This window comes from Typopeltis vanoorti, chromosome 11 (genome assembly GCF_054136105.1).
Source record: "Typopeltis vanoorti isolate ZY-2024b chromosome 11, IOZ_Tvanoo_1.0, whole genome shotgun sequence".
In the NCBI taxonomy this organism is placed as follows: Eukaryota; Metazoa; Arthropoda; class Arachnida; order Uropygi; family Thelyphonidae; genus Typopeltis; species Typopeltis vanoorti.
Window position 1 is genome coordinate 76,151,058 of NC_143559.1, and position 25,984 is coordinate 76,177,041.

A 25,984-nucleotide genomic window follows, 5' to 3' on the forward strand; every position below is an offset into this window, starting at 1 on the left:
TAAAATAAACATGAAGAAATGAATATTTCTAAAGAAAGAAATACTATTATTACTATCAAGGAATATGTAAGTAGAATTAATTTAAGAGATATGGATCCGAAAGGTAAAATATTAGCAAAGCATGTATTTCAAAAAAATAGAGGATGCAAAACTCGTCGGGAGACCAAAATTACAATTATTATTATTATGATTATTATTATTATTATTATTATTATTATTATTATTATTATTATTATTATTATTATTATTATTATTATTATTATTATTATTACAGTAACTTCCACGGAGATAGCATACTCATAGTGGGAGCCCCACTGAACCAGCAACATGTCTATCACATTGAATCTTGAAATCATTTACATTCACAATGCACTTTGGTCAGTGCTACCCTAAGACTTGGGATAGAGGGGTACCTTTCCTGGGCCCCGCATATCACAAACACAAAAAAATATTAAATAAGCGCCATTGAAAATGAAATATTCAGAATCAGTCTTATGGATAAATAAATATTACGCAATAAATATATAATCATTTATGAATTATTTGTCTTTATTTTATTACTCATCCGAACGTCGCAGACCCATCAATAGAACACTCAGACATGCCCAATAATAGGTAAATTCAACTATCTTTGATATTTTGCCGTCTTTCAATCATATAAACACTGTAGTTTTACACATATTTTTCGATTTTTGTCATCATATTTGTTGAAATAAAGGGACAGAATATATTTTATTGAACAGTTTGTTACCTTGATTTATAACTTTTAAAAGTTTAGACATATGGTATGTGGGCCTCCATTTTTACTCTTGCTCCGGGCCCTTCAAAGGTTAGAGAAAGGCCTGACTTTGACTATTCGTTTTTGGATGCTCTCGAGTGTTTCAACATGTGCAGTCTGCCCAACCCTTATACAGAGGCACCACCTCCCTCATCCCTACATGCCAATGTCCTTCTTATCATAGCACCAATTCACAACATTTGCAATGTGCTCTTGAAACTTTAGTCTATGTCTGCTATCACCCCAAGATTCCAAATCTCATCCACTTCCTGAAGCACCATTCCACCAATACAATATGTAGCCTTATATCTCTGTATAAATGTCGCAACTTGCATTTATTATTATTTAAATACAGATGAACTATACCGTGTGTGATCGATTTTTTTTTTTTCATTACTACAGGCTGATAACGTACTGTAATCTTCTTATCTGATACAGTTTTAATCCTCTGTTCTAGAATCTGCGATTTTTGATAAGTCATAATACATACTATCATGACACTATATATTAATAATATGTAGTATCATCAGGAAGTATATACAGTACAAAATAGGCATTACGTTTTATGCAAATTATCCAAGATAAGTGCACATACAAATATTACATACTGACCTATCCTATAGGTGTTGTGAAGCAAGCTGTTTTAAGGATGAGTAGATTTTTTAACAGAATACGGAAGCGTTATTACTCCCTAAAGGTGATGAATGATTGGTATATGAGGAAGTCTATCGTGACGTGTGCAGCATGACAGAAAAGCAGTCAACCACTGATCCTCTTTATTAAACTTTTAGTCAAAATATTTTAAGAACGTCTACAGCAGACTTGCGAAAATTCACCCACCTTTACGCTGTTCACTAATGTAATTTTCCGAGGTAAAACGACTACAACCGTAAAGCTTTCATGCGATAATATTTCGCGATATTAGACAAATAAAAAAATAAAATAAAATAAAAGCTATTCTTCTACTAAATCGTAGCCATGCACGAGCGACGACGAACCTGATGACCGCCACGATTTGCACGAGAAAGTACAATAGTATATCGCCCAGTTGGAGCCACTTCTAACTATACTAAAACAAGTCCACGTGAAACAAAAATAACGTATTTGAAAAAATAAAAAATCATTTCACGGTTTTAAAACTATGAATACCGATAAGAATGAGTGTGCAGCAAGTCCATAACACAAAAGGTAAACGACGCCTATACTTATAAAAGTAACATAGATTCTCAGAATATTTCAATGGAGATTAATTACAAAGGAAGAAGTAAGATTTCAAAATTTTATTGTAAACAAGTAAGGAAATGATCGTATGCAGTCAAAAGGTGCGTTTCTTAATCGCATTCTTGTATATAGAGACATAATTCATTATCCAAAAATTGGATCTATAAAAGAACAAGATAACAATGTTACTGTTACCATTTCAAATCGTTCTGCCACTATAAAAACGGAATTATTATTATTACGGGCAACTCCAAGGAATCCTTAGACTCATTGAGGGAGACCCTAAACATCATATCAAGAACAACTATTCGGCATTCGCACAGTATCTGTCAACTTTGCTTTGAACTCATTTAACAGTCATGGCACTCAAAACGAACTCTGACAGCTTATTCCACTCATTCAGCACGTTCTAAGTAAAAAAACCTAATTCTAACATAATGAAACTTTCTTTCTAATAATGAATTATAAAGAAAAAAAAATCTTTTCTTGAGTTAGAATTTTGAACAGATTCTTTCAACAACGTAATTAACGGTCAGTACCATAGTAGAACACTAGATGGCGATACATCAAACATCTTACAGTGTTATGTACAATATTCAGCACAGTATTATATTATTTAGTTCAATTTGTGTTGATATTTCTGTTCTTCGATTATAGACTGGTGGAAAAAAATATCCTTGACTGCTTACGCTTTTTGTAAAATGAAACTAAAAACACATTCAGTAGAAAATCAATAAAAATAATGCAAGGATTTGCCATGAATAATTATGCCATGCCACTTTATCACCAATAGGTTGTGGATTAGAATCCCATTATGACATGAATGTTTGTGAAAGATTTTAGCTAGATGATTTCATCATCATCATCATCTCTTGTGGATCACCCTGCTTATTGAAGGCGTGAGATAGCCTGACAAAAAAAAAAGAAAAAAGAAAAAAGATGTTTTGTTTTCAGCACATTGTTATTGTTCCCGGTTGATCTAATCTGGCTCGCCAATAGTTCTACTATGCTTTTTTGGAACAATTCCATCCAATGGAATTGTTCCAAAAAAACAACAACAACAAAAAAAACCCTCTATGATATTTTTCTTTTGCTTTTAGTTTAGGAATTGTCCACGAATGGCGTTACATATACTCATGTAAAGCTTTCTAGAAACACCGCTGAGTTAAGATAAAACCATAATGATTGCTTTGTTAATGACTAAATCATTTGATTCAAAGTTCGTGTGTTATTTACTTGAGGTCAGTTCTATCTTTCAATGATGATACTGGGGTACGCTTACCCATTTGATCTCAAATAACAAGTTTTCAAGCCTCACTACATTCTGTGTTTATAAATTAGCAAAACAGTTATGTATTTAAATAAAGAGAAAATTTGGGTTAAATAAATTACTATTAAAAAAAAAGACATCAAAAGTTAGGAATATATTAAATCATCAGAAAATAAATGATTGGACATTCGTTTATGGTGTACCACGTGAAAAGACTGAAAGTTTAATAATACATGTTATATAATATCAGATGTCTCATAGTAAAGTCCATCGTTTTTCATGTTCGGTGGTAAATAATACATAGAAAGTCATCGAATATTAATATGACTCATTCTATTCCTACAAAGAAAACTTAGACTTTTCAGGATAACTTACGCTCTTTTTTATTTTATTTTATTTTATTTGCAGTGGGAACTTGTATGCTCTCGTGGTTATCTGGTCAAGTTGATACCGTACACCTTTGCTGCTGGAACGCTGGTTGGAGTTCTTTTATTGGGTCATCTCTCAGATCGTTATGGAAGGAAGTGCTTACTTGTAGTTATCGTCTTCTTGCATACACTTTTTGGAATAATGCTGCATTTTCTACCCAGTTATGTGCTTTTTGCCACTTTTCATAGCTTTCAAGGAGTTTTAGTAATGGTGAGTCATTTCTTATTTTATCGTCTATGATGAGGTATCAAAAGAAACCGCATCATAGAAATGAATAAATGAAAATCATAAATAGAGTTTATTTTTATTCAATCAAGAAAGTTAAAAACAAAAATTTTAATATTTTTCACGTAGACTTCTCGGTTTTTTCTTTTGTTTTCTTTAACATTTGTTAAATGGGCATTATGTCATCTGAAAACAAAGCTTCAGACTGTTCCTGTAGTCAAGTATTTAAAAAAGGGTATAATCGCTTGAGCGAAGTCCAAACTGTAGGATTGGGTGAAGAAGAAGAATTTCAAGATATTATTATTATTATTATTTAACTGTTTCAACAAATTTGTTCTCTAAATGAGGTCGAACATTGTTATGATATAAAACATCCTTTCGCAGTTTAATTAGAACAGATGTTTTAGTTTCTCTTTTAAATAATCATTTCACTTTCAGTATACTATGGCAAGGGTGTGATCTCTTCCAATATATGCTTGTGGTTTGTCGAAAGAGTGACGTATGAAAAGTCTTGTGACTCCATGGAGTCATAAAAGTTTCGTAGTATTAGTATTATTTATAAATAATATTAATACTGAAAATTACTGTGTAGCTATAACGATAAAATATTTCTGCACTAAGCTACATGTTATGTAATTTATACTGTGGATAATCATAATAATCCCCGGTACTTACAGGCCTTAAGGTGGTCCACAACCTCCCAGATTGGCTTTCATAACAATGATTTTAGGATAAAGTGGTTAGTTCTATGCCTAGATATATATTTCCATGTATAAATTGTGTATTCTCATGGCCGATTTGTCTGGTTGAAGGATAAAAATAACCCGATTTTATGTTTGAAAAATCCATTCACCTCCTTATGAGACCAGTTAACTCAAATTGTCATTAATTGATATATTTGTATTTTAGATAGCCGCCGACTCAATAAACTATTTTATAGCTTCGCTGTATCAGTAGCTCGATATAGAAATTGCTGCACATACTTCTATAGCAAATTAAATTATACGAATAAACCAACGTACCAAAGTTAACATAACAGTCAGTTGGAACTTGAAACTATTATATTAACATCAATAAAATATCACAAAAAATAACTTATGTTTAATAATATGCTTAATTTTTTTTTTAACTCCTTGATTATAGAGTATGCAGGGAATATCGTACATCCTACTCCTTGAAAACCTCCCCACTCCTTACCACTGGCAGACGACCACTATAATGGCCATATTTAGGAGTTGCAGTATTGTACTTATAGCTATTCTAGCTTGGCTAGTTCGTCACTGGAGGTACATTCAACTAGTTGTATCAGCACCAGGTGTCGTCATCGTCGGATTCTTTTGGTAGTAAAAGTTGAAATTATACTAGAGTGTTTTATTTTTGATTTCTATTAATCATTGTGCTGAATAAGATCATCATCTGTTTATTTATTCATTCATTCCTGATAATAAAATTATTCCTCACCAAGGAATGTAAACTGATTAGACAGATAAAACATATTGAAATATAAAAATAATCCCCGGACATATACAAATACTTCACATAGCCATTTAGACTGCAGTAATTTTAACTGAGTTGAACAGTATATTCATCTTCTCGCAGTTTGAAATTGAATCCAAAAAAGATTGAATCATAGCAATTTCAGTGTCACTCGCAACCATGAACAAAAAGAACCTTTGCATAGTGTGGATAAATGAATTTCTATATAACAAGCGCAACGTATCCCATTCAAGTAAATTTCATTATACCATATTTTTGACACGTTTATATTATACAATAAATGTTGCTTCGAAGCACAGCACATCGCATTAGAACGAATAAAAAAAAAAGATTAATCCATCGCAAAGAAAGACTATCAAGCATTAATTTGGTAAAATGAATGTTCAGTGAAGAAACACGCGAAGAGTGTGTTATTTCATGCTAACTTCACTATAAAACATTAAAGTATGCTTATACAGTATTATGTTTTAGATTAGCTATGTTCACTATGTTTTCGATTATCTTAAAGCACTAATTCCCAACGTTTTTTGGATCATGTCCCACCTCAACGCCTCAAAGATTTTGATGTTCCCTCTAGCATAATAATCAACCGAGTTCTAAAAAATGTATAATATAAATAGGTACTTCAAATAAAAAAAGGAATATAAGTAAAACTGTTTTTAATTTGACTTTCTTCAATTAATATTAATTTTATATTACATTTTGTATATTCCTATCCTTCTCATCCGTCCCTTAGGATGGGTTGAGTCCCCTCTAGTGAGGGGCTTACGACGAATTAATGCAGCCGGCTCATCACTCCTCTGCTTCACTCCCCCTAAGAGCAATATTCGTGACTGCAATCTGTGTGTGTATGTTCACGGGGCTGGTTTGCCTGTTCTCGGGGACGAAAAACCTGAGTTTCCGGGTGATAAAAATTCCCTCTCTCCATACGAGACCGGCTAATTCACCTTTCAGTGAAAGAGACCAGATAAAGGTTCCACACGTCGTAGACGGGAATCGAACCCAGGTCTTTCCGACCAAAGGACTTCGTCTATACCGCCTGAGCTACAGATGCTCCTTTGTATATTATAAAACATAAATCGAACTCAACTCGGGAAAATAAAATCCAAATTAATGTGATCCTTGAGCTTGATGTCTGCTGCAAAGAGTTTTCATTTGAGGTACTAATTTAGTCAATTTCAATCTCAAATACCCACGGTTTGTGATATCCAGATGATGTCTTGTCACGAAGCCATGCCATTATTTCTTTTATGTTGAATGAAGTTCTAATAGACTCATCATTTTACATTTCTGAGAGTTTCTTCTTGATACTGCATGGTCATAATAGTTAAGTCCACTAGAATTGGCTGAGTTATCCAAGATGGAAAATCAATTTCTTTTAAATCAGAAAATCTGTCATTTTAAATCACAGGTCAATTTGCTCAGGCGATCTGCAATAACAAGTACAGCGGCATCAGTTACCTCACAATTATTTAGCCAATAAAACTGGTCAAATTTTTTGGCTGAAATATTCTTTTGACATTATTGTAGAAATGCAATGAAGCCATCTTAGCCTTTGCATTAACAAGGGTCTTGCAGTTGTTATTTAACATATTCAGCTTTTCAAAGATATCTGTCAAATAACTCACAAATGCTCGACCATCAACTGTTTGTAGGAGTTTCATTTCAGGTTTGTCATTCAAAAACTCACTAAGAATATCAAATAGTTTCATGAATCTTCTCAGGCAGTTCCCCTGTGACAGCAGTATGATCAATAGTCTTACGTGGTCAGCAGTTTTTATCCTCACAAAATTGTTTGAAGAGACGCTCACATTTGGTATTAACTTCGATAGTATTAATTCATTTCATAACTGAATTCAATATCTCATTTAGAACAAGCGAGATTTTTTTGGAAACTAAATTTTCTCTGTGAATAACACAATGCACAAGCAGCATTTCAGGATTGTCATCCTTCATTAATTTTAAACAGCCACATTTCTTGTCCACCATCTGTTAGCACCATCTGTGCTACAGATGGTGCTAACAGGAGCACCATCTGTAGCACAAGACGTAATATTTTTAATTTATATTTGAGATTCATCTAAATAATTTTTGATGGTCGATTGGTAGAGCCTCTGCTATTAATGGCTCACGTAAAAAGTTAAGAAAGTTTGAGCGCGGTTAGTAGTTGGAAGGAGATCAATCGTTCGTTCTAAATGAGATATTGAATTCATAACTGAATTCAATATCTCATTTAGAACAAGCGAGATTTTTTTGGAAACTAAATTTTCTCTGTGAATAACACAATGCACAAGCAGCATTTCAGGATTGTCATCCTTCATTAATTTTAAACAGCCACATTTCTTGTCCACCATCTGTTAGCACCATCTGTGCTACAGATGGTGCTAACAGGAGCACCATCTGTAGCACAAGACGTAATATTTTTAATTTATATTTGAGATTCATCTAAATTATTTTTGATGGTCGATTGGTAGAGCCTCTGCTATTAATGGCTCACGTAAAAAGTTAAGAAAGTTTGAGCGCGGTTAGTAGTTGGAAGGAGATCAATCGTTCGATGCTGTTGGCACACTCTCTCCCGATGAGCCTTTGGACTCCCTGGAGGTGTCAAATAATAATAATAATAATATATCAATAGCAGTTGTAGTGGTTTTCAATGCTACACAGAACAACATCTCTTCAGTAAATTCGCCATTGTCAATATATCTTACATAGGCCATCAGTACAACTTCACTGTCTCTTACAGTTGATTCATCCATCTGTATTGAGAATTTCCTTGATCTCAGCTTTTCAACAAGTTGTGTTTCCAGATCTTTAGCCATCTCATCTATTCTTTTGCTAACAGTGTTATTGTTCAGTGGCACTCCTTTGATATCTTTGTCATCTTTCTCCAGAACTGTTTTGACAAAAGTTATTATTGCTGGCTTAATTAAATCCTTCCCTATAGTATGATTTTTTTCGTGATTTAGCTATGAGCAGAGAAATTTCATAACTAGATTCAAGAGTACAATTTTGTGTAGCAGTTCGTACAGAGAACAATGAATCTAAAGAAGAGACTTAAATTGGTTCAAATAATAGTATAGTTCACATAGGTGCTATGTTTCACCTTCAAATGTGCTTCGAGACTACCTTTTTTTTTTCATTGCTTCGATGGTCAAAGTGTTTGCACAATAGACAAGGTGACCGTTCATCCTAAGCAGCAGGATTATACAAGGAAATTAATGGCGTATAGCATGTATTTATACTACTACAAACACATATAATAAATAAAAAGTTAAATAATAAAAAAGTAAAATTTTAAAGTCTACTGTCAGCAACAGAAAAAAAGAAAGAACGAAATACGAGAGATTACGTTTATGTTTTCAACTGTCAAACGAACTTAATACAATTGTGACAAAGTGTTCATTTTATTTAAATTGATAGTAAGGCAACTTTTGGATAACCAAAAAACTAACAACATGTAAAAATATTACATAAAAAAACGGCAGCTAGCATGAAAACATTGAAAACACATTAAAAAATTAAACAAACTTGCCTCGTTGTTTCTACAACAAAAACTGCACAAAGTTAAATTGGCACTGTTTACTTTTCAGAAGTGACGATCTAACTTAACGCACTTACGTCGCCAAGTATTTATGTTGACTGCTGTACTAGAGTTGCCAGTTTTTTTTTTTTTTTTCTCGGAAAGTCAGAGTTGCAACATCGATAATTTATCGCCGACAATGGTGAATGTTTTGACTAGAATCGGTGATGAGGTGACGAATGCAGCATTTTCTAATGCTCCCAAAACATTCAAATTTCCCACGTTGGAAAACACTGTCTTAAAGTATTACTTTTGCTTCTTAAATACATCAGTCCATTGACTACAATGAATCTCGTGAAACTTTTACGGTGGTCTCAAAGTGATAGATTTTAACAGATAGGCTGTTAAATTTCAAGAAATATTGTTGCTTTTTATAGGACTGAAACAATCTAGTCAAAGGATGCCATTGTGAAATTTCAACTTATCTTGTGGATGACATGTTATATGCATACAAAGCAATGGAATACAACATGCTATTAAAGAATTACTTGTATTTAGATTTTTTTTCCCTTCTAATGTGGGTGATGTTGATGGCGAATGATTCCATCAAGAGCTCTTCAACGAAACGACAGTAGAGTCGAACTTCAGTTTACTTGTTGATCCCCTGCTAACTCTTTAAAGCAACCACTAAGAGCGGAAGACTTTAAAAAGAGTAGGAAAGTTCTCATATATATGTGTGCTATGATGATCAATATGAAATTCAGTTAGCCTTTTGATTCCTGAAAAACTGAAATCTGGCAGAACGATTTTAAAATATATTAAAATTTGATGATGTGTCAAAATCGATCAAAATAATCATCTTTGTTCGTGAGCTCTGATGAGATAAAGCAATTACTCAACAGAAGGAGCTTTTAGGTATGCAACCTGATTGGTTTTCATATGATGTTTGTTGAATGTTTAAAATTAGAGTTGAATTAGCTAAGGCTACGATTCTAGTGCGTTGTATGTTAATTGCATGGATTCTTCTGATTAGCTTCCTTTTTTTTTTCCTTATAATAAGAAACCCTGAGTTTCCAGAAGAAAAAAAATCATACTAACACTTTTGAATGAGATTAACTAACTCGCCTACAGTTTGTATGATGACAGCGACTGGATTAGCAAACACTAAATCTGTTTGAACATCACTCTGTGATCTATGCATAGGCTTTCATTTTTTCTTAAATAATAATAATAATAATAATAATAACTTTTTTCTCATTCATTTCCAAACATTCATCTATAAAAATGAGTGATTCAGTACTATTGAATATGTTCACTGTTTTTAGTATCATATAAATATTTACATATCATTCTTGCTGTTGATGTATAGTGATATCGTAAATGACAAATTTGGGATGTCACTATAGTTCAGTTCCCAGTTCTCGTGTGTTTCTAATACTGCCATCAGTAGTTTCCATTTCTAGTTTCAAAATATCATCAGCCAGTTCTGTCTCTCCATGCCAATCTATAGACAAAATGAACTAGTTTTGAATGATTTTCTGCCTATATATTTATACAAGTCTAAAATGTTATAAAAATGTTTCACGCTTTGTACTTGTCTGGCATAAATTATTATATAATTTTTACAGCTATTATAGCCTGTTTTGTTTAGGAGTGTCTTTATTTTAAATACATTGACTTTCTTCCTCAAGAAATTTTTAGCGCATTATAGGTGTATTTTAAAGGAAAATATAGCAGAATATTTTAGTAAGAAAATTTTGTACATACCTCTGCTATATTTTCTTTTAAAATACACCTATAATGCCCTAAAAATTTCTTGGGGAAAAAAGCCAATGTATTTAAAATAAGGGACACTCCTAAACAAAAACAGGCTATAATAGCTGTAAAAATAATAGTTTTTTTTTTTTTTTAATATTAAGAGGAGTAACATGAGAATTTTCCCAGAAATAAATACCTATAAATTATTATATTATTTTTGTTTCTGTATTATGCATATTATTATGCACAATGTTATGCATATATTATATATCTTTAGAGATTTATTATATCTCATTCTAATATATAATTATTAACGAGAATAAAATAATATATAGACAATATCAAATTATATATATATATATATATATATATATATATATATATTATAGGCTATTCCCACGGTCAATAACTTGGCTAGTAGCACGGGGTCAGTTGCACATGGCAGAAGCTGAGGTGGAGCGCTTAGCAGCATTTAGTGGCTTCGTATTTGTTCCTACCTTACGGAATGAACTGCAGCGTGCCTGGATGGTAGTCCATCCTTCAGGAGGCGCGACTGGATATCACCTGGAAGATGTGGTCAATTCTCCTAGACTAAGACAGCTGGTAATCACGCAGTATTTTATCTGGTAAGAGCAAACATTGTTATTTACATAGCCCAATCTAAATATTATGACCACTCACGTTATTTTACAGTAGGCCATTCCATTCCGCCATGTGGCACTCGTATCACGGTGAAAGCCAGTATTCATGATACTAGAAGTGTGTGACGTATTGTTCATTCCAAGTTGCTGATCGACAAAAGGACTGTGCTGGATCGAGTTGCTGGTAACATTCCAGTGGTACGCGAAATCACAACAGCAACTTCCAGATGTTCTCTTATCAGCCGAATTTGAATTGAATTCCATAAAACACTCCTGGTATTATGCATGTGGGTTTGTTTGAATTCTTAGAAGATGGATTGCGCGGATTCAAATGCAGATCTCTTGATCTTGCGTTTGAATCCTTCATTCCGAACGCGCAGATCGAAGGGAAGCAATCCTGACAAAGTAATACAGCATACTTCGTGCAAGGTGCACGGGTCATATAGAATCCATGCTACGTCGCCCATAGTGGCAAAAAGGGCCTACGAACCATTACGACAGTCAGTGGTCATAATATTTTGACTGGACTGTGTTGCTTCATTTGTGGTGAACCCAAAAATTAGATTCTTTATATCAGTATCACACACACACACACACACACACACACACACACACACACACACACACACACACACACACACACACACACACACACACACACACACACACACACACACACACACACACACACACACACACCGCTCTCGCGCGTTTATACCAGATTTTGTCTTCTTCCTTGTCCAGGAAGATTATACCAAGCTAGCACCCTGATATGGAGAGAATCCTGCCAACTTTAATTACCGGAATTATCTAACAGGTAACTAATCATATTTAGTAAACTAATAGTAATAGTATCAATTTGATATTGACGAAATCTAGACATTTTAAAGATATTTAAGTGCTAATCTCTCTCTCTCTCTCTCTGCAATAGGAAAAAGAATTTACAGTTATATAAATATGCGAATATGAAATATGAGAATACAACAGAGCTGCATATAAATGAAAATAAGTACGAATATTTCACAGTGTGTTAAAAATTTACTTTAGACATTTAAATGGATATAATTAATAAAATAACGAATAATGGCTTTGTTATCAGAAATATTGTCATTTCTTCAAAGTTATAGTTTTTACTATCTTTTTTAAGAGTATCATTACTAGGAATTTATATAATTTCAAATAACTTGTTTGTTTGTTTTCAGGTTTGCAGTGGCGCTGCTTTCTCATGTACCAACAGAAGAAGTCCCTGCTTTGAAAGAAAATAAGTATACAAACCTCTTCATTCATGGTATATTGGAACTTGGATTTGTCATTCTGAACTTCTTCATTGCTAACAGGTAACTAATCATATTTAGTAAGCTAATAGTAATAGTATCAATTTGATATTGACGAAATTTAGACATTTTAGAGATTTTAAGCAATTAATTTACTACGCAGTTTTACTATGGATTGAGATTACATTTCATAATATGTTCGTATCGTGAGCTCATATAACAAATCATCCATCCAACCATATTTTAAATATTTATGATCCTTGAAACAACTACATCCTTCACGCTGAAAGAATGTGTAAGGATTGTTACCGGAATGAAAATATACATATAAAAAAAAGTTTATTAAAACATGTGAACCTTTTCCCCAGCTCTACTTAATTACCTAAATTAAGAATAGCTTAATTTAGGTTTATCAGCTTCTGAATAAACGGTAATATAAATTGGTGTTTATTTTTGATTTCGGTTAGAAAAGAACGGCAATTTTGTAAAAAGTAACATAAAGTTGAGTATGATGCAACATTACTTTGCAGGTGCATTTGATTAATACTGCTGCCATGTTGCTAATTGCTTGGATCTGTAGTAGTATGGCTATTCATACTCTCATGGAATAAGATACGGAAACTTCATAAAATTTCATGCTTTCGAATTGCATCTTTTTTGCTAATTAAAATCCACTAACGGCTCACAACGCCCTCCACCACCACATCATCATCATCATCATCATCATCATCATCATCATCAAATTCCTGCCATGTACCCTCAAGGAGTGTACAAGATATGATAGTACTACATGAAAAAAACTACATCATTACTAACTTCCTATCTACAATTTTCCTCCAAATCAGTCTGTTACTTGTCAAGACTCCTACATTATCAGATCTTATATTTCTATCGTCTAAGGCACTTTGTACCGTATCAATCCACCTATATCTTGGTCTTCCTCTGGGTCGTTTTCTTGCCAACCTGGCAGAGAACACTTGCTTTGCTAATCTTTCCTCCACCACATACTAACATTATTTTTTATCTGTAAATTGTTTGCATTTTCTGATCGATTTGCTGTATGTGGGATGAAAAACCGAGTTTCTGCGATAAAAACCTTTGCTACCTCCGTATGAGATCGGCTAATTCGCCTTTAGTAGAAAAAGATCCATATAAAGATTCTTCTCGTCACAACGAAAATCGAACTCAAGTCTTTTTCACTAGAAGGACGCAATGTCACTTTCTTTGCATTCTTCCAATTGGGCTACATAATCGCTTTTGGGCTGCAATAAAGTGTCGTAGCTCAATGCAATTAAATGTGAAGCTGTGGAACATCATCCCCATAGTTCAGACTTCGCTCCATGATTTAGGTCAAAATGGAAGTGAAAAAATGGTTCCTAAACGAACCTGAAGAGTTTTACTTCGACTGCTATGAAAAACTTGTTACGTGGTAGAGATTTGGTAATCTGCAACATATAGCATCTTCCTGCCAACCCAATCGTACCTTTCCTGTGGTGTGGTGTGTTTTCACAGTGTGTTTTCGGCGAACTTGAGACCTAGAGACGTATGCCTTTGCTTATTGGCTAATACTGATGATATCACTTAAGGGTATGCCAGACAGTCTCCGGCGAAGTTTCTCAACCAACTAGCAAAAATCCTGCTGCCACTTTCTTTGCCTGGAGAGAGTTCCGCGTATTGATATACAGAGGCTCTGTCGAAGACATATTAGGGACAGGTGGTTGGGTGTTCCTTCTGTGGGACATGTTTACGAGCATCTGACTATGAAAGGTATCAAGAACAATTACCGTCACAAAAATAATAACAAATAATAATAAAAAAACCAAGAAAAATATAACTAGAGATAATAAAATTACAAGAAAAATCCAACCACAAATAAAATCTGTAAATAAAAAAAATGCGCGTTTGTTAGAAATACTAAATCAATATTTATGTCCGAAACATGACTTTTTTTTGCAACTTTTGTATATTATTTATGTGAATCTTACCCACGAAAAGTTTTAAACATATTATATTCAGCAGAGTATATGGGTTAAGGGTAGATAATCCAGTTTTTCCATTTCAGAGATCAAACACAAACACACGTGCGCGCGCGCGAGAGAGAGAGAGAGAGAGAGATAGAGAGGTAAAATCTATGTATCAGCGTCGTATGTAGGCAGTTCGAGAAGCTACAACGAGAATGTCATAATATAGAACTTTTTTAAAGGGTTTTCTATTTTTGTAATAAGAATGACAGATATACCAAAGATTAATCGAATATGTCTACTTTTTTTTTTTTTAATTTGTTACAGTCATTATCTGGTCTCTTTCGACTAAAGGTGAGTTAGCCGGTCTCATATGGAGGTTGGGGTTTTTTCCCACCCGGAAACTCGCGTTTTTCGTCCCCCAGAACAGCAAACTGGCCCCGTGAATACACGCTTCTACAGACATACGATACCTCCGGGAACAAGGAGTAACAACCTATCCCGTAGGATTTCGGTTTTGAATGCCTACACGGTAAAACATGTAGGTCTACGCGGGAGCTTAAATTAGGATAGGATTAGGTCAACATCATGCCATTATTTCTGCCTTAAGAAACTAATTGCTTGTATCACTATTCATTCAACTCCGGTATAGATTCTTAGTCAAGTTTTCGCTAATATTTGAATGAAATGATAGAATTCGAAACACATTTATGTTTATCTAAGGAAACTAGTGGCTTTGTCTCCTGCTTGGTGATCTTATCCTTGATCATTATCTGTGTTTCTATTTCATTACCTGCCATCACTTTCCATTTGATAGAATGCAGCGTTTTCTTTTCTCTTCTTTCTTTCTTTTCTTTCTTTTTTTTTAATGAATTAAAGATAACTCGATTTCTGTATTAATAACAATTAATTAGTATTAATATAATTTTATTAATTATATTAATTTTGATTAATACAATTACTCAAAATTAATTTTAAAACACAGTCGCATTTACCTTTGACAGGTTTCAATTAATTTCCCACTTTTTATTCTGAAGTTCATCTATACTTCGGGATAAAAAGTAGGAAATTAATTGAAAAACATTGTGGTACTCAAATGATCCGAGCATCATGATCGTTTAGAACCTGTACTTATTAATGGAGGCCTGAAGTATCTTGAAAATGTTTCATATTTTCAAGTCTCTAGAGCAGGGTTTTCAGACACTATAATAAATAAATAAAAATACAGAAAATCTTGAAAATTAATAAAAATAGAACATATCCTTAGCCTACCCATAGCACTAAATACTATAGATTTACAATATTTCGTGGGTAGGACCATCTATGAGATGTAATACAGTACATAAGAAGCCAAACTTAAAGAACTAATGACTGGTATTGAACAGTGTGTGTGTGTGTGTGTGTGTGTGTGTGTGTGTGTGTGTGTGTGTGTGTGTGTGTGTGTGTGTGTGTGTGTGTGTGTGTGTGTGTGTGTGTGTGTGTGTGTGTGTGTGTGTGTGTGTGTGTGTGTGTGTGTGCGTGCAGCTATCTCAGTAGTAATATTTGTGAAAGTTTGTCATTTATTGCCCGTCAACAGTGCTTAGAGGTAAATAATGATCAATATCAATGAATATCTTAGGCAATTTAATGTACCAGAAACTATTCTTCTAGGCACACTAAATGAATTCCTTTTTGGAGATTTATAATGATTCCCGTCCATTTAAATGTATGCACACCTGTATAAGACACTATCTATCTGTCTATATATTCCCCCCCCCCCCGTACGAATATAAATTTTTTCGTCACTATTTTTTATGGGCTTCATTGGTAGCGGATGAAGATATGAAAGTTATACTGCAAAGTGACTATGAAAATGTAGGTTATTCTCTATAGAACTAAATTCTGTTTTCAGATTGGGCACTAAATTAACTCAGGCTCTCATCCTTGCTACTGGGGGAATTTTGTGCATTACTTCTGCTACTGTTGAACGTCAAGTTGCTCGCATCTCTGCCAAAGGTAAGTAAGAAAGACCTCCTAAACCTTTTTCGCTTCCTTGGCATTTCTCATAACTATGATGCAACATAATGTTATTGCAATTATTTTTTTTAGGTTTCAGTAAATGCATAAGCATCTGCTAGCGTCGCCTTATTATAAACCCAACATTTATTAATGTGAATGCAATATTACAACTTTCGTCTAATTCAGTGTTATTAAATTACAGCGTCGAATGCCTGGATCTTGCAATTATTACCTTCCATTCTTGCTCTGCTAGGAAAATGTGGCACTCGAACAGCTTTAGGCTTGATGTTTCTTCATGCTACGAAGTCATTCCCCACTGGTATCAGGTGAGAAATTTCGTAAATGAACGAAATTCTTTTAACTAAATTCTAATGTAATTGTATTTAGTAACGCAAAATTATCTTATTAAGGTTTTGAAAAAGAAAGAATGTGACAACAGCCTCGTATTGGATGCAACGCCCACTGTCAGCTTGAGTTGGGGGGAGGTATTGAACATGATGTCAAAAGTTGCTAAGAAAGAAAGTGATGTCTGCAAAATAGATGCCACTCTCCTTTTTACTCTGGAGTTATTAGACTCACCATGTATTCTTTCATTCCACATGCAACAGCCATCTACCACACTTCACTTTAATTCTTTCAGAGTCGGCGTACTCACTACCCTCTGGCAACGAATTCCACCTCACCGCCATCCTTCAAAGAATCTACTTCTCGCTCCCTTGGCCATAACATCCTTATACGGCTTCCAGGATGACTTCTACTCATATTCTGCTTTCAATAGCATATGCGTAGAAATAGCATAAGAATCGTATTGCCTTTCCAACGCTCATTTAATATATATTTATACTCAGCATTTCACAGTCTTAGTTATTCGTCTCTAAATCCACCCCGGTGTTTCCTTATCTCCTGCTTATGTTAAAGTAGTTTTTGATGATAACAAGATTTACACTTAAGTGTTATGTGGGTCACAAACGAATAAAGACTATTCTTGGCAATGATAAGATTGACAATCAACAGATAAAGGTTACCTGTCGGTTGTCAGGTGCGTTTTTCTTGTCAATGCAGCATCGTATGTCAAGAACAGAGTGGAAACTCGAGTATATGTCAATAAGTATATGTAAAAGTGAATAGTGCCACTCGCAGCATATTTTTCTAGATGAAGGAAATGCCGACGTGACTCTTTACTTAGTATGTCACAGATCGAAACACTATCATCTTCTTTATCGTAAGTCTGAAGTAGCTTCCCTCTCCTTTTTTATTCTATGGGAGGCGAAATGTATGGCAGACATCATATGAGCTAGTGTGTTAACTCCTTTAACTGGTGTATTATTCAAGACGAATTCGCAGACCAGAACCGAGATAATACTCAAGACTGAATTCAGTGAACTCATTAGAAAATAGATTTTTGTATTAGCTTGTATATAATCCCATTCTAAATACTTAACGTAATCGAACACATCCGCAGGAGGTACTAATTTAGTATTATGAGAGTGTGCTTACCTGTAAAACTTCTATTATTATTTTAAATTTTATTTTATTTTAACTATTATTTTAAACAACAACACGCATGCTACAGTAAACGTATCGTGAAACATAGTCATATATCGGTTATGCATTATTATTATTAAGTTTTACTTCTTATATATACTTTTTGTATCAGTTTATTTACGTGAATAATCTGTTGATTGTATATGTACGTTATATGCAGTTTTTAAGCAAATAGTTGTCTAGAGTGGCACTACGTGCAGTCGCAAACTTGACTTGTCTGTTTACTCACTTGGGAAATAGGATTAAAAAAAAATACAAATATAATCATATTATATTTTTATTTCAGTAAATTTTTCTTTTTAACGTTTCTCTTTACATATACTTTTACATCCCTATAACGACTCCGTTTCCACTGGCCTTCATTTGCAGTTTGTTTATAGCGGTGTTTATGCTATATTTGCTGTTTCCCACCTATTTTCCTAATAGTATTCTGTGACTGGTCGGAAAGCAGCAGCAGAAAGAAAGCCCCATTGTCTGCTGTCATTCCATTCTCGCTTCAAGTAATTGTTTGTTCTTTTTGTGTGTTCTCTCTGATAATGTGGCAAGAAACTCATCACGAAATATAAATGTTTTATATTAAACGCTTTATTTTGTTTTTACGTAATTTACGCGGGTAGTAAGTTCATCACGTATAATCAAAAACTCACTTCAGTATTCAGTATATATATATATATATATATATATATATATATATAATAAACATACAAATAATAATAATAATAATAACAACTGACACTTCCTAATATTGGTGCTGTAAATCGCTCTTCCCAATAAACAGTAGTATTCGTCTAAGTCCACCTCACTACGATCTGAATGTTACTGAAAATAACGTATGTAATTAATCTGTGGGAAGCGAGCGAATATTCTGAGTACACAACTTTCTGGAACAACTCCACTTCCTAGCAAGCTCGGAGATTATGCGATGTTCCTACTTTTATCGGTTACGTCTACTTGCGACACACACACACACACACACACACACACTTGGCTCGAATCTTAAACTGTGTGCCTACCATGCGCTAACTCTGAAGAACATAGGGAAATGAAATCTTATCTCTGTACCGATGCTAAAACTATGTTTACAGGCTCATTGATGTCAGAAAGCATAAAATTAAAATTACAGGTCAATTAAAGTAAGGTAATGACAATTATAAAAGAAAATATAAGCTACAGTTAAAATACAACTGCCTTTTTAATCATTTAATACATATTACACAAAAACCTACAAATCTAAACTGGTTGAATGGAGTTCGTATTTTAATTAGTCAATATGTTTCATTTTTCCATACAGATTTCAGAAATCTCCTTTTTTTTTTTTTTTTTGCAACGTTAAGGAGTCTTCCCGAACCCAGAAAATATAAGGCTGGTGTTTGTTTTTTGAAATTTATTTCTGTTAATATAATAGTCCAAATTAAGCATTATTTTCTGAAGGTATGAACTCCGTGAATAGCCAAGAAAAAATAATAAATAAAAATGTACAAATTTTTTCGTTTGTGTTTGTTTTCCCACCCACCCTCTTTAAACAACCATTTTGTGGCATTTTTTTAGAATCCGTGGTATTTATTTCCTTCCTGTTATATCATCGTGGTGACATCTGTCTCCGTGAGATTTGCTGATAGCGAATATCAGCGAGAAAGATGTTACCATGATGAGCATCGACATTCCATTCACAAGGAAATCCTCTAAATTAGAATGCCGGAAGAGCTTGCAAACCCATATTATAATGTTTATCAACATTCTCGAGGGTATTTTAATCTGTAATCCTGAAGTGAGATTGTTCTTCCCAAGAAACTTTGCTACTACATTTGTGAAAGGGGAAAAAAAATCCATACTTCCTTTTTGTTCATTTGATTTGGTCTGGTTAGCCTCTTCTGAAATTAATTTCCTTATATCTGACTACATAAAAATGACTACTTTCAGCTTGCATCAGGAAGACTTCAAAATTTTTATTAAATATACTTAAAATTCACTATTCTCGTCTTCCAATGCATTAAAAAATTACTTCATTAATCTTAGTGTATATGCTTCAACTGAATGAGAACTTTATTTTGGATCTACTTTATTTTTAGTAGATCCAAATAAGGTTTTCTTATTGATAATATTTTTTGAATCTGCGCTGAACATTTTTCGCTTTGAACAACTGATTTTTTTTTTTTTTAAACTGTGCTGATCACGAAATCCACTGTTTCGTTCACGCAAAAATGGTAACCGATTTTCAAAAAGTTTTAGAACAACAACGCTCTCTAAGAAACAAATAACTCCCTGATGGAAATAAAAGGCCTAACGTTAGAGGACTTTGAAAGGGCGAGATTTTTAAGAGTCGTAAGGAAAAATAGTTGTCATTTTTTCTTAAACGTACTTGAATTACTAAATCATTTCAGAACAAACAAATTATTATTTGATATATTATCATTGGATTACTAAACATTAAACGAAGATCATACTTTTGTATTGTGACAACAAAGCAGCTGAATTATTGCCATGTAAACTGAGTATATTTATGAGCTACATATATCTTTTCTTTTTTAGAGCATTTGGACTTGGAACTTGTTTGTTCTGGATGTGCGCTGCAGATCTTCTCATGCCGTACATCTCAGACCTAGTAAGTATTATCAGGTGATAAGGTAATCGTGGATTATAATTTCAAAGTTTGTCTCCAATGACAGTATTTTTCGCTGGCATGCAGCGAGCTGAAATATTGTCTTTCTTTCTTTTTAATTATGATTTTTTAATTAACAAAAAAAAAAAAACATTCGTAGTATACGTTGGATCCAGCGTTTGAAACAAGAAGCACTTATCCTACTCAGTTATTAAATACCGAACCTCTGATTGCTATGGAAACCATTACGTCACATCTGTCAATTGTTTCGAATAATTCGGTTGTTGGCATAGTAAAAGTCCAATGTTTGTAAGATAAGACAAGATAATTTATTTGTAGGTGGAGGTTTCTGTGGTTTAGAAGTTCACATGGTATATTCCGGTAATTGGACCAGATTTTTTTTTTAATAAGCTATATAAAACACAATGAATTAATAAAAGACCCAACAAGTTTCGTAAGTCGTTTGACTTACATCTTCAGGGGTAAAAGGTAACTGAAAGTTAAAACAAACAAAAAAAAGAGATTAATAGTTCATACTATACAATTGTAGCCGTCTGACTATTCATAAAATTAAAATTCAGAATGCAGATTCAAAGCTGTGCTGAGTTTAAACAATGCTGGATGATGACACGTTCTGTTGTTCCCGTTCATAATGTCCCAGGTCTGACTGAGGTATATTTTTTGATTAAAGCTGACCAAACTTGGTGGAGAATTAATCCTTGATTTTATTGCATTGTGTTGGTATTTTAAGCATGTTTGAAGCTTCTTTAAATTTCCTTATGTAACAGTTTTTTTTTCTATGTACATGTTTGTATTCTGCCATAGTACATTGTAGCCAGTAGAAGTGGTATGGGAAGCTAGACCTGATTTTTGTTCTCTTCTGTTTTGTACATCCTTTTGGTGTTCTTTCATGCGAATTTCCCCAGATCTTCCTGTCTGTCCTACGTAGCAGATGCCGCAAGAACAATAAATGTTGTAAACACCTGGTCTTTTTAAAGGATGATGAGGAGGTTTCGGGGGATGTAGAAATCTCGACATTTTTTCTAGCGGCAGAAAAGCTACTTTGATGTTATATTTGTTAAGTAATTTAGCCATCTTGTCTGTAACTTTTTGATATATGGAAGCGTGATAGCGTTTTTGAAATCTTGTTTCTGAGAGATGCTTGTAGGAGGTGTGTGGAGGATTTTTTTTTTTTTGATAGTCTTGGTTTCATTACCATTCTTTTGAAAGATCTGTGTTAGATATTCTAATTCTTCGTTTCTCTGTGCTGGAAATGTTATACGCTCTGTCCCTTACGGTTTTTATTATACCAATTTTTTGCGAAGGGTGGTGGTAAGAGGCCGCATTAAGAAATCTTCCTGTGTTGGTGGGTTTTCTATATATTGAGAAAGAAAGTTTATTATCATTTTCATTGACTTCTAATAGAATGTCTAGAAAAGGCAGTTTTCTAAGTTCTTGTTCTAAAGTAAATTTCCATTAGTTCCAAGAATTTATGGTGTACCAAAAATTCATAAGATAGGTATTCCCTTACGACCAATAATAGATGGTAGAGACTCTCCGACCTCTAATTTAGCAAAACATCTGACCAAAATGATTTTACTTCATACAGGAAAAACATCTTCTTTCATCAAGAACAGTACACATTTTATTGAAAAAGTAAAAGATATTTATATTGGACCTTCAGATATATTAGCAAGTTTGGATGTTATCAGCCTATTTACAAATGTTCCAAGAAACGAAACTGTGAATCTCCTGGAAGACCTTTTTCCTCCGGACATCGTAGATCTTTATAAACATTGTATAAATAATACTTTTTTCACGTTTCAAGACAAATTTTGGGAACAAAATGAAGGATTGGCTATGGGCCCTTCCCTCTCTCCGGCTTTTGCTAACCTATTTATGGAAAACTTTGAAAATAATGCTTTAAACAGTTATCATCAAAAAAACAAAAATATGGCTACGCTATGTCGATGATATATTCATCATATGGCCAGGAACAACAGATGAACTCATTGCTTTCAAAGATTACCTAAATAATTTGCATAATAATATAAAATTTACTTTAGAACAAGAAGAACTTAGAAAACTGCCTTTTCTAGACATTCTATTAGAAGTCAATGAAAATGATAATAAACTTTCTTTCTCAATATAGAAAACCCACCAACACAGGAAGATTTCTTACTGCAGCCTCTTACCACCACCCTTCGCAAAAAATTGGTATAATAAAAACCGTAAGGGACAGAGCGTATAACATTTCCAGCACAGAGAAACGAAGAATTAGAATATCTAACACAGATCTTTCAAAAGAATGGTAATGAAACCAAGACTATCAAAAAAAAAAAAAAAAATCCTCCACACACCTCCTACAAGCATCTCTCAGAAACAAGATTTCAAAAACGCTATCACGCTTCCATATATCAAAAAGTTACAGACAAGATGGCTAAATTACTTAACAAATATAATATCAAAGTAGCCTTTCTGCCGCTAGAAAAAATGTTGAGATTTCTACATCCCCCGAAACCTCCTCATCATCCTTTAAAAAGACCAGGTGTTTACAATTATTGTTCTTGCGGCATCTGCTACGTAGGAGACAGGAAGATCTGGGGAAATTCGCATGAAAGAACACCAAAAGGATGTACAAAACAGAAGAGAAAAAATATCAGGTCTAGCTTTCCATACCACTTCCACCGGCCACAGTGTACTATGGCAGAATACAAACATGTCGTACATAGAAAAAAAAACTGTTACATAAGGAAATTTAAAGAAGCTTCAAACATGCTTAAAATACCAACACAATGCAATAAAAATCAAGGATTAATTCTCCACCAAGTTTGGTCAGCTTTAATCAAAAAATATACCTCAGTCAGACCTGGGACATTATGAACGTGAACAACAGAATGGCATCGTCCAGCATTGTTTAAACCCATCACTGCTTTGAATCTGTGTTCTGATTTTTAATTTTATGAATAGTCAGACGGCTACAACTGTATAGTATGAACTATTAATCTCTTTTTTGTTGTTTTAACTTTCAGTTACCTTTTACCCCTGAAGATGTTAAGTCAAACGATTTACGAAACTTGTCGGGTCTTTTATTAATTCATTGTGTTTTATATAGCTTATTTTAAAAGAATCTGGTCCAATTACCGGAATATACCATGCGAAGATAATTTATTTCACAAAGCTCATGCAATATGAGACGGTACATTTACAGGGGCAGCATTTCATCAATATGAAAACATATTGATGAAATGAAATTTAAAAATAAATCTTGAATATTGTAATTGTAATTACATTAAAATAAAAATGGCTGCATTTACTAGGAAAATATTTCATTTCACGATATACAAATTTTCTATTTTCCTTTTTTAATTTTAAATTAAAAATGCAAAAGTCGTCAATATTTTTTTCTCGTGATCACAAAAAATCTAGAGTCGGTTCTAGTCGCTTCAGGACAGAAAGAGTCCTTTTAGCAGATAACGCAAGGAAGAAATTGAAATCGAAACTTAAGAAATCCATATCATGGTTTTCATTCTACGTAAAGTATGGATTTATTTATTATTATTTGAGCTCTATTTCTAATAATTTAAAATTGTTCAGGGAATAAAAAATTAATTCGCCTTTTCCTCATTCATTCCTTCTATCTGTTATTATCCGGAGCAGATTTCTTCGTTGTGTTTCTCAGGGACTATAAATTGATTTAATGATTTTCCTGTTGTCTTAGCATACGCGTGATAAAATAGTTTCCAGATAACTGATTGTAATTTAATTAATCAGTCAGGATAAAATGCGTGATATGATAAAACCACTCTGTTACTGTTGATAGCAATATCTATTACAGTTAGCAACAAAGTGTTGGCGATAACGTATGTTGTTACCATTCATTATTATTTATTATTATTATTATTATTTCTCTTTAAAATTATGGTTTAGTTTACAATACGATGTAGCTTTTAGGAAATTTCAGGTTAACATGATCTGTTGCATAATCATTATTATACTGTTTATGATTATGCAACAAGAAGGAAGCCACATTGACACATGTGCTAATCATGTCGTAAAATAAAATAAAATAAAAATAAAAAAAGTATTCATTTTTAGATGGAGTTATTTGTGCCTACTTACGCGAAAGTAAGTCCACTGCGTCAGAGGGGGAGGGGATTCTAAAAATTTAATGACGAAACGTTAAAATCTCGTAAGTTTTATTTTTATTAATTTTTACCTAAAGACGATGTTTTAAATATAAAGGTATTGTCTGTTTTTATGTCGAAATCAGATAAAATAGAATTCTAACACTTCTCAAGGAGTAACCGAACTTGTCATCTTCTAACGAAAAAAAAAAAAAAAAAATCTAACAATAGTTCCGTGGAATGCATAGTTATAGTCGGTTGGATAGTGAGTTCTTTATAGAGTGCACATATCTGAATTAAAATGTTAACAGTATGGACTCCATAACGTGAGTACACCATTTAAAGGATCTAAAGATAAATTAGCGTTCAGCATGATATTGAAAACTTATTTTATTTTAATTTAATTCATCATTATTATTATCTGTTTATTATTTTATTTCATTATATTTTTTTCTCCTAGGGTGACGTCTCCACTCGTTTCATACCCTTAGCCGTATGCGGTGTGCTTTGTGTCATAGCGAGCATTTTAACAATCTGGTTGATGCCCAATTGCTTACAGTTCCCTTTACCAAGCATAGTGGAGGAGATAGAAAGCAAACAGATTAAAACTATCGATTCCAACGAAGAAATCAACTTAAGAATGTGCATCAATAGCATTCGACAGAATTCTTCCGGACAGCCACCGACCAGCGCAAATTTCCAAGGAACTTTACGTCGACAGTCTTATAAACGAGGTTTTTTACACAGACTTGCAGCTCTTTGTGGAAGACAAAGAAAATTCATCTTCCCCTCATCGGGAAGGATTCGTCAAAGATGGGTAAGAAATGCTGAGAGAGAAAGCTTTGAACCGGTTACCGGTTTTGTTTTTAAGTGGGACAGATCAGCAAGAGATTTACATATTAAAGACTTTGAAAAGGAACTTTCAAAATTCTGGAAAGCTAACAACTATAGAGTGAAGGCGAATGACCTCACACTTTGCAGAAATACAAATGTGTATTATCTATATCAGAGATATGGAATCCGAAACGAGGAGGCGGATAATTCTTGAATGCTCCGATGAAGATTATCTGAGGAATTGTTACGACTTGTTTGTACACCAGTTAAAGTCTCCTTTATTAAAAATATGATTCTAATATACTAA

At 33.5% G+C, this 25,984-nt stretch overlaps 1 protein-coding gene across 4 annotated transcripts; it reads left to right on the forward strand.

Annotated features, from left to right (window-relative positions):
* The first annotated feature begins 3,148 nt into the window (after window positions 1–3,148).
* On the forward strand, window positions 3,149–25,984 carry LOC150101758 (solute carrier family 22 member 15-like). Of its 4 annotated transcripts, none has more exons than XM_090400636.1 (9): window positions 3,149–3,271; window positions 3,678–3,908; window positions 5,067–5,263; window positions 11,088–11,324; window positions 12,542–12,676; window positions 16,466–16,569; window positions 16,775–16,898; window positions 20,647–20,719; window positions 25,304–25,984. In XM_090400636.1, exons 2-9 carry the CDS (start codon window positions 3,840–3,842, stop codon window positions 25,889–25,891), a joined length of 1,527 nt encoding a protein of 508 aa, XP_090256762.1. In that variant the 5' UTR covers window positions 3,149–3,271; window positions 3,678–3,839; the 3' UTR covers window positions 25,892–25,984. The 4 variants fall into 4 exon arrangements, with proteins under 4 accessions (XP_090256762.1, XP_090256759.1, XP_090256760.1 ...); XM_090400633.1 differs by having other exon boundaries at window positions 3,152–3,240; XM_090400634.1 differs by lacking the exon at window positions 3,149–3,271 and adding an exon at window positions 3,329–3,558.

Excerpts from the sequence above, each read along its gene's own strand:
- LOC150101758 (XM_090400633.1), top strand. The coding sequence starts at position 3,181 with ATGATTGCTTTGTTAATGACTAAATCATTTGATTCAAAGTTCGTGTGT. Across the intron at positions 3,241-3,677 it reads TCGTGTGTTATTTACTTGAG|TGGGAACTTGTATGCTCTCG; the intron begins GTCAGTTCTATC and ends TTTTATTTGCAG. Across the intron at positions 3,909-5,066 it reads TTCAAGGAGTTTTAGTAATG|AGTATGCAGGGAATATCGTA; the intron begins GTGAGTCATTTC and ends CCTTGATTATAG.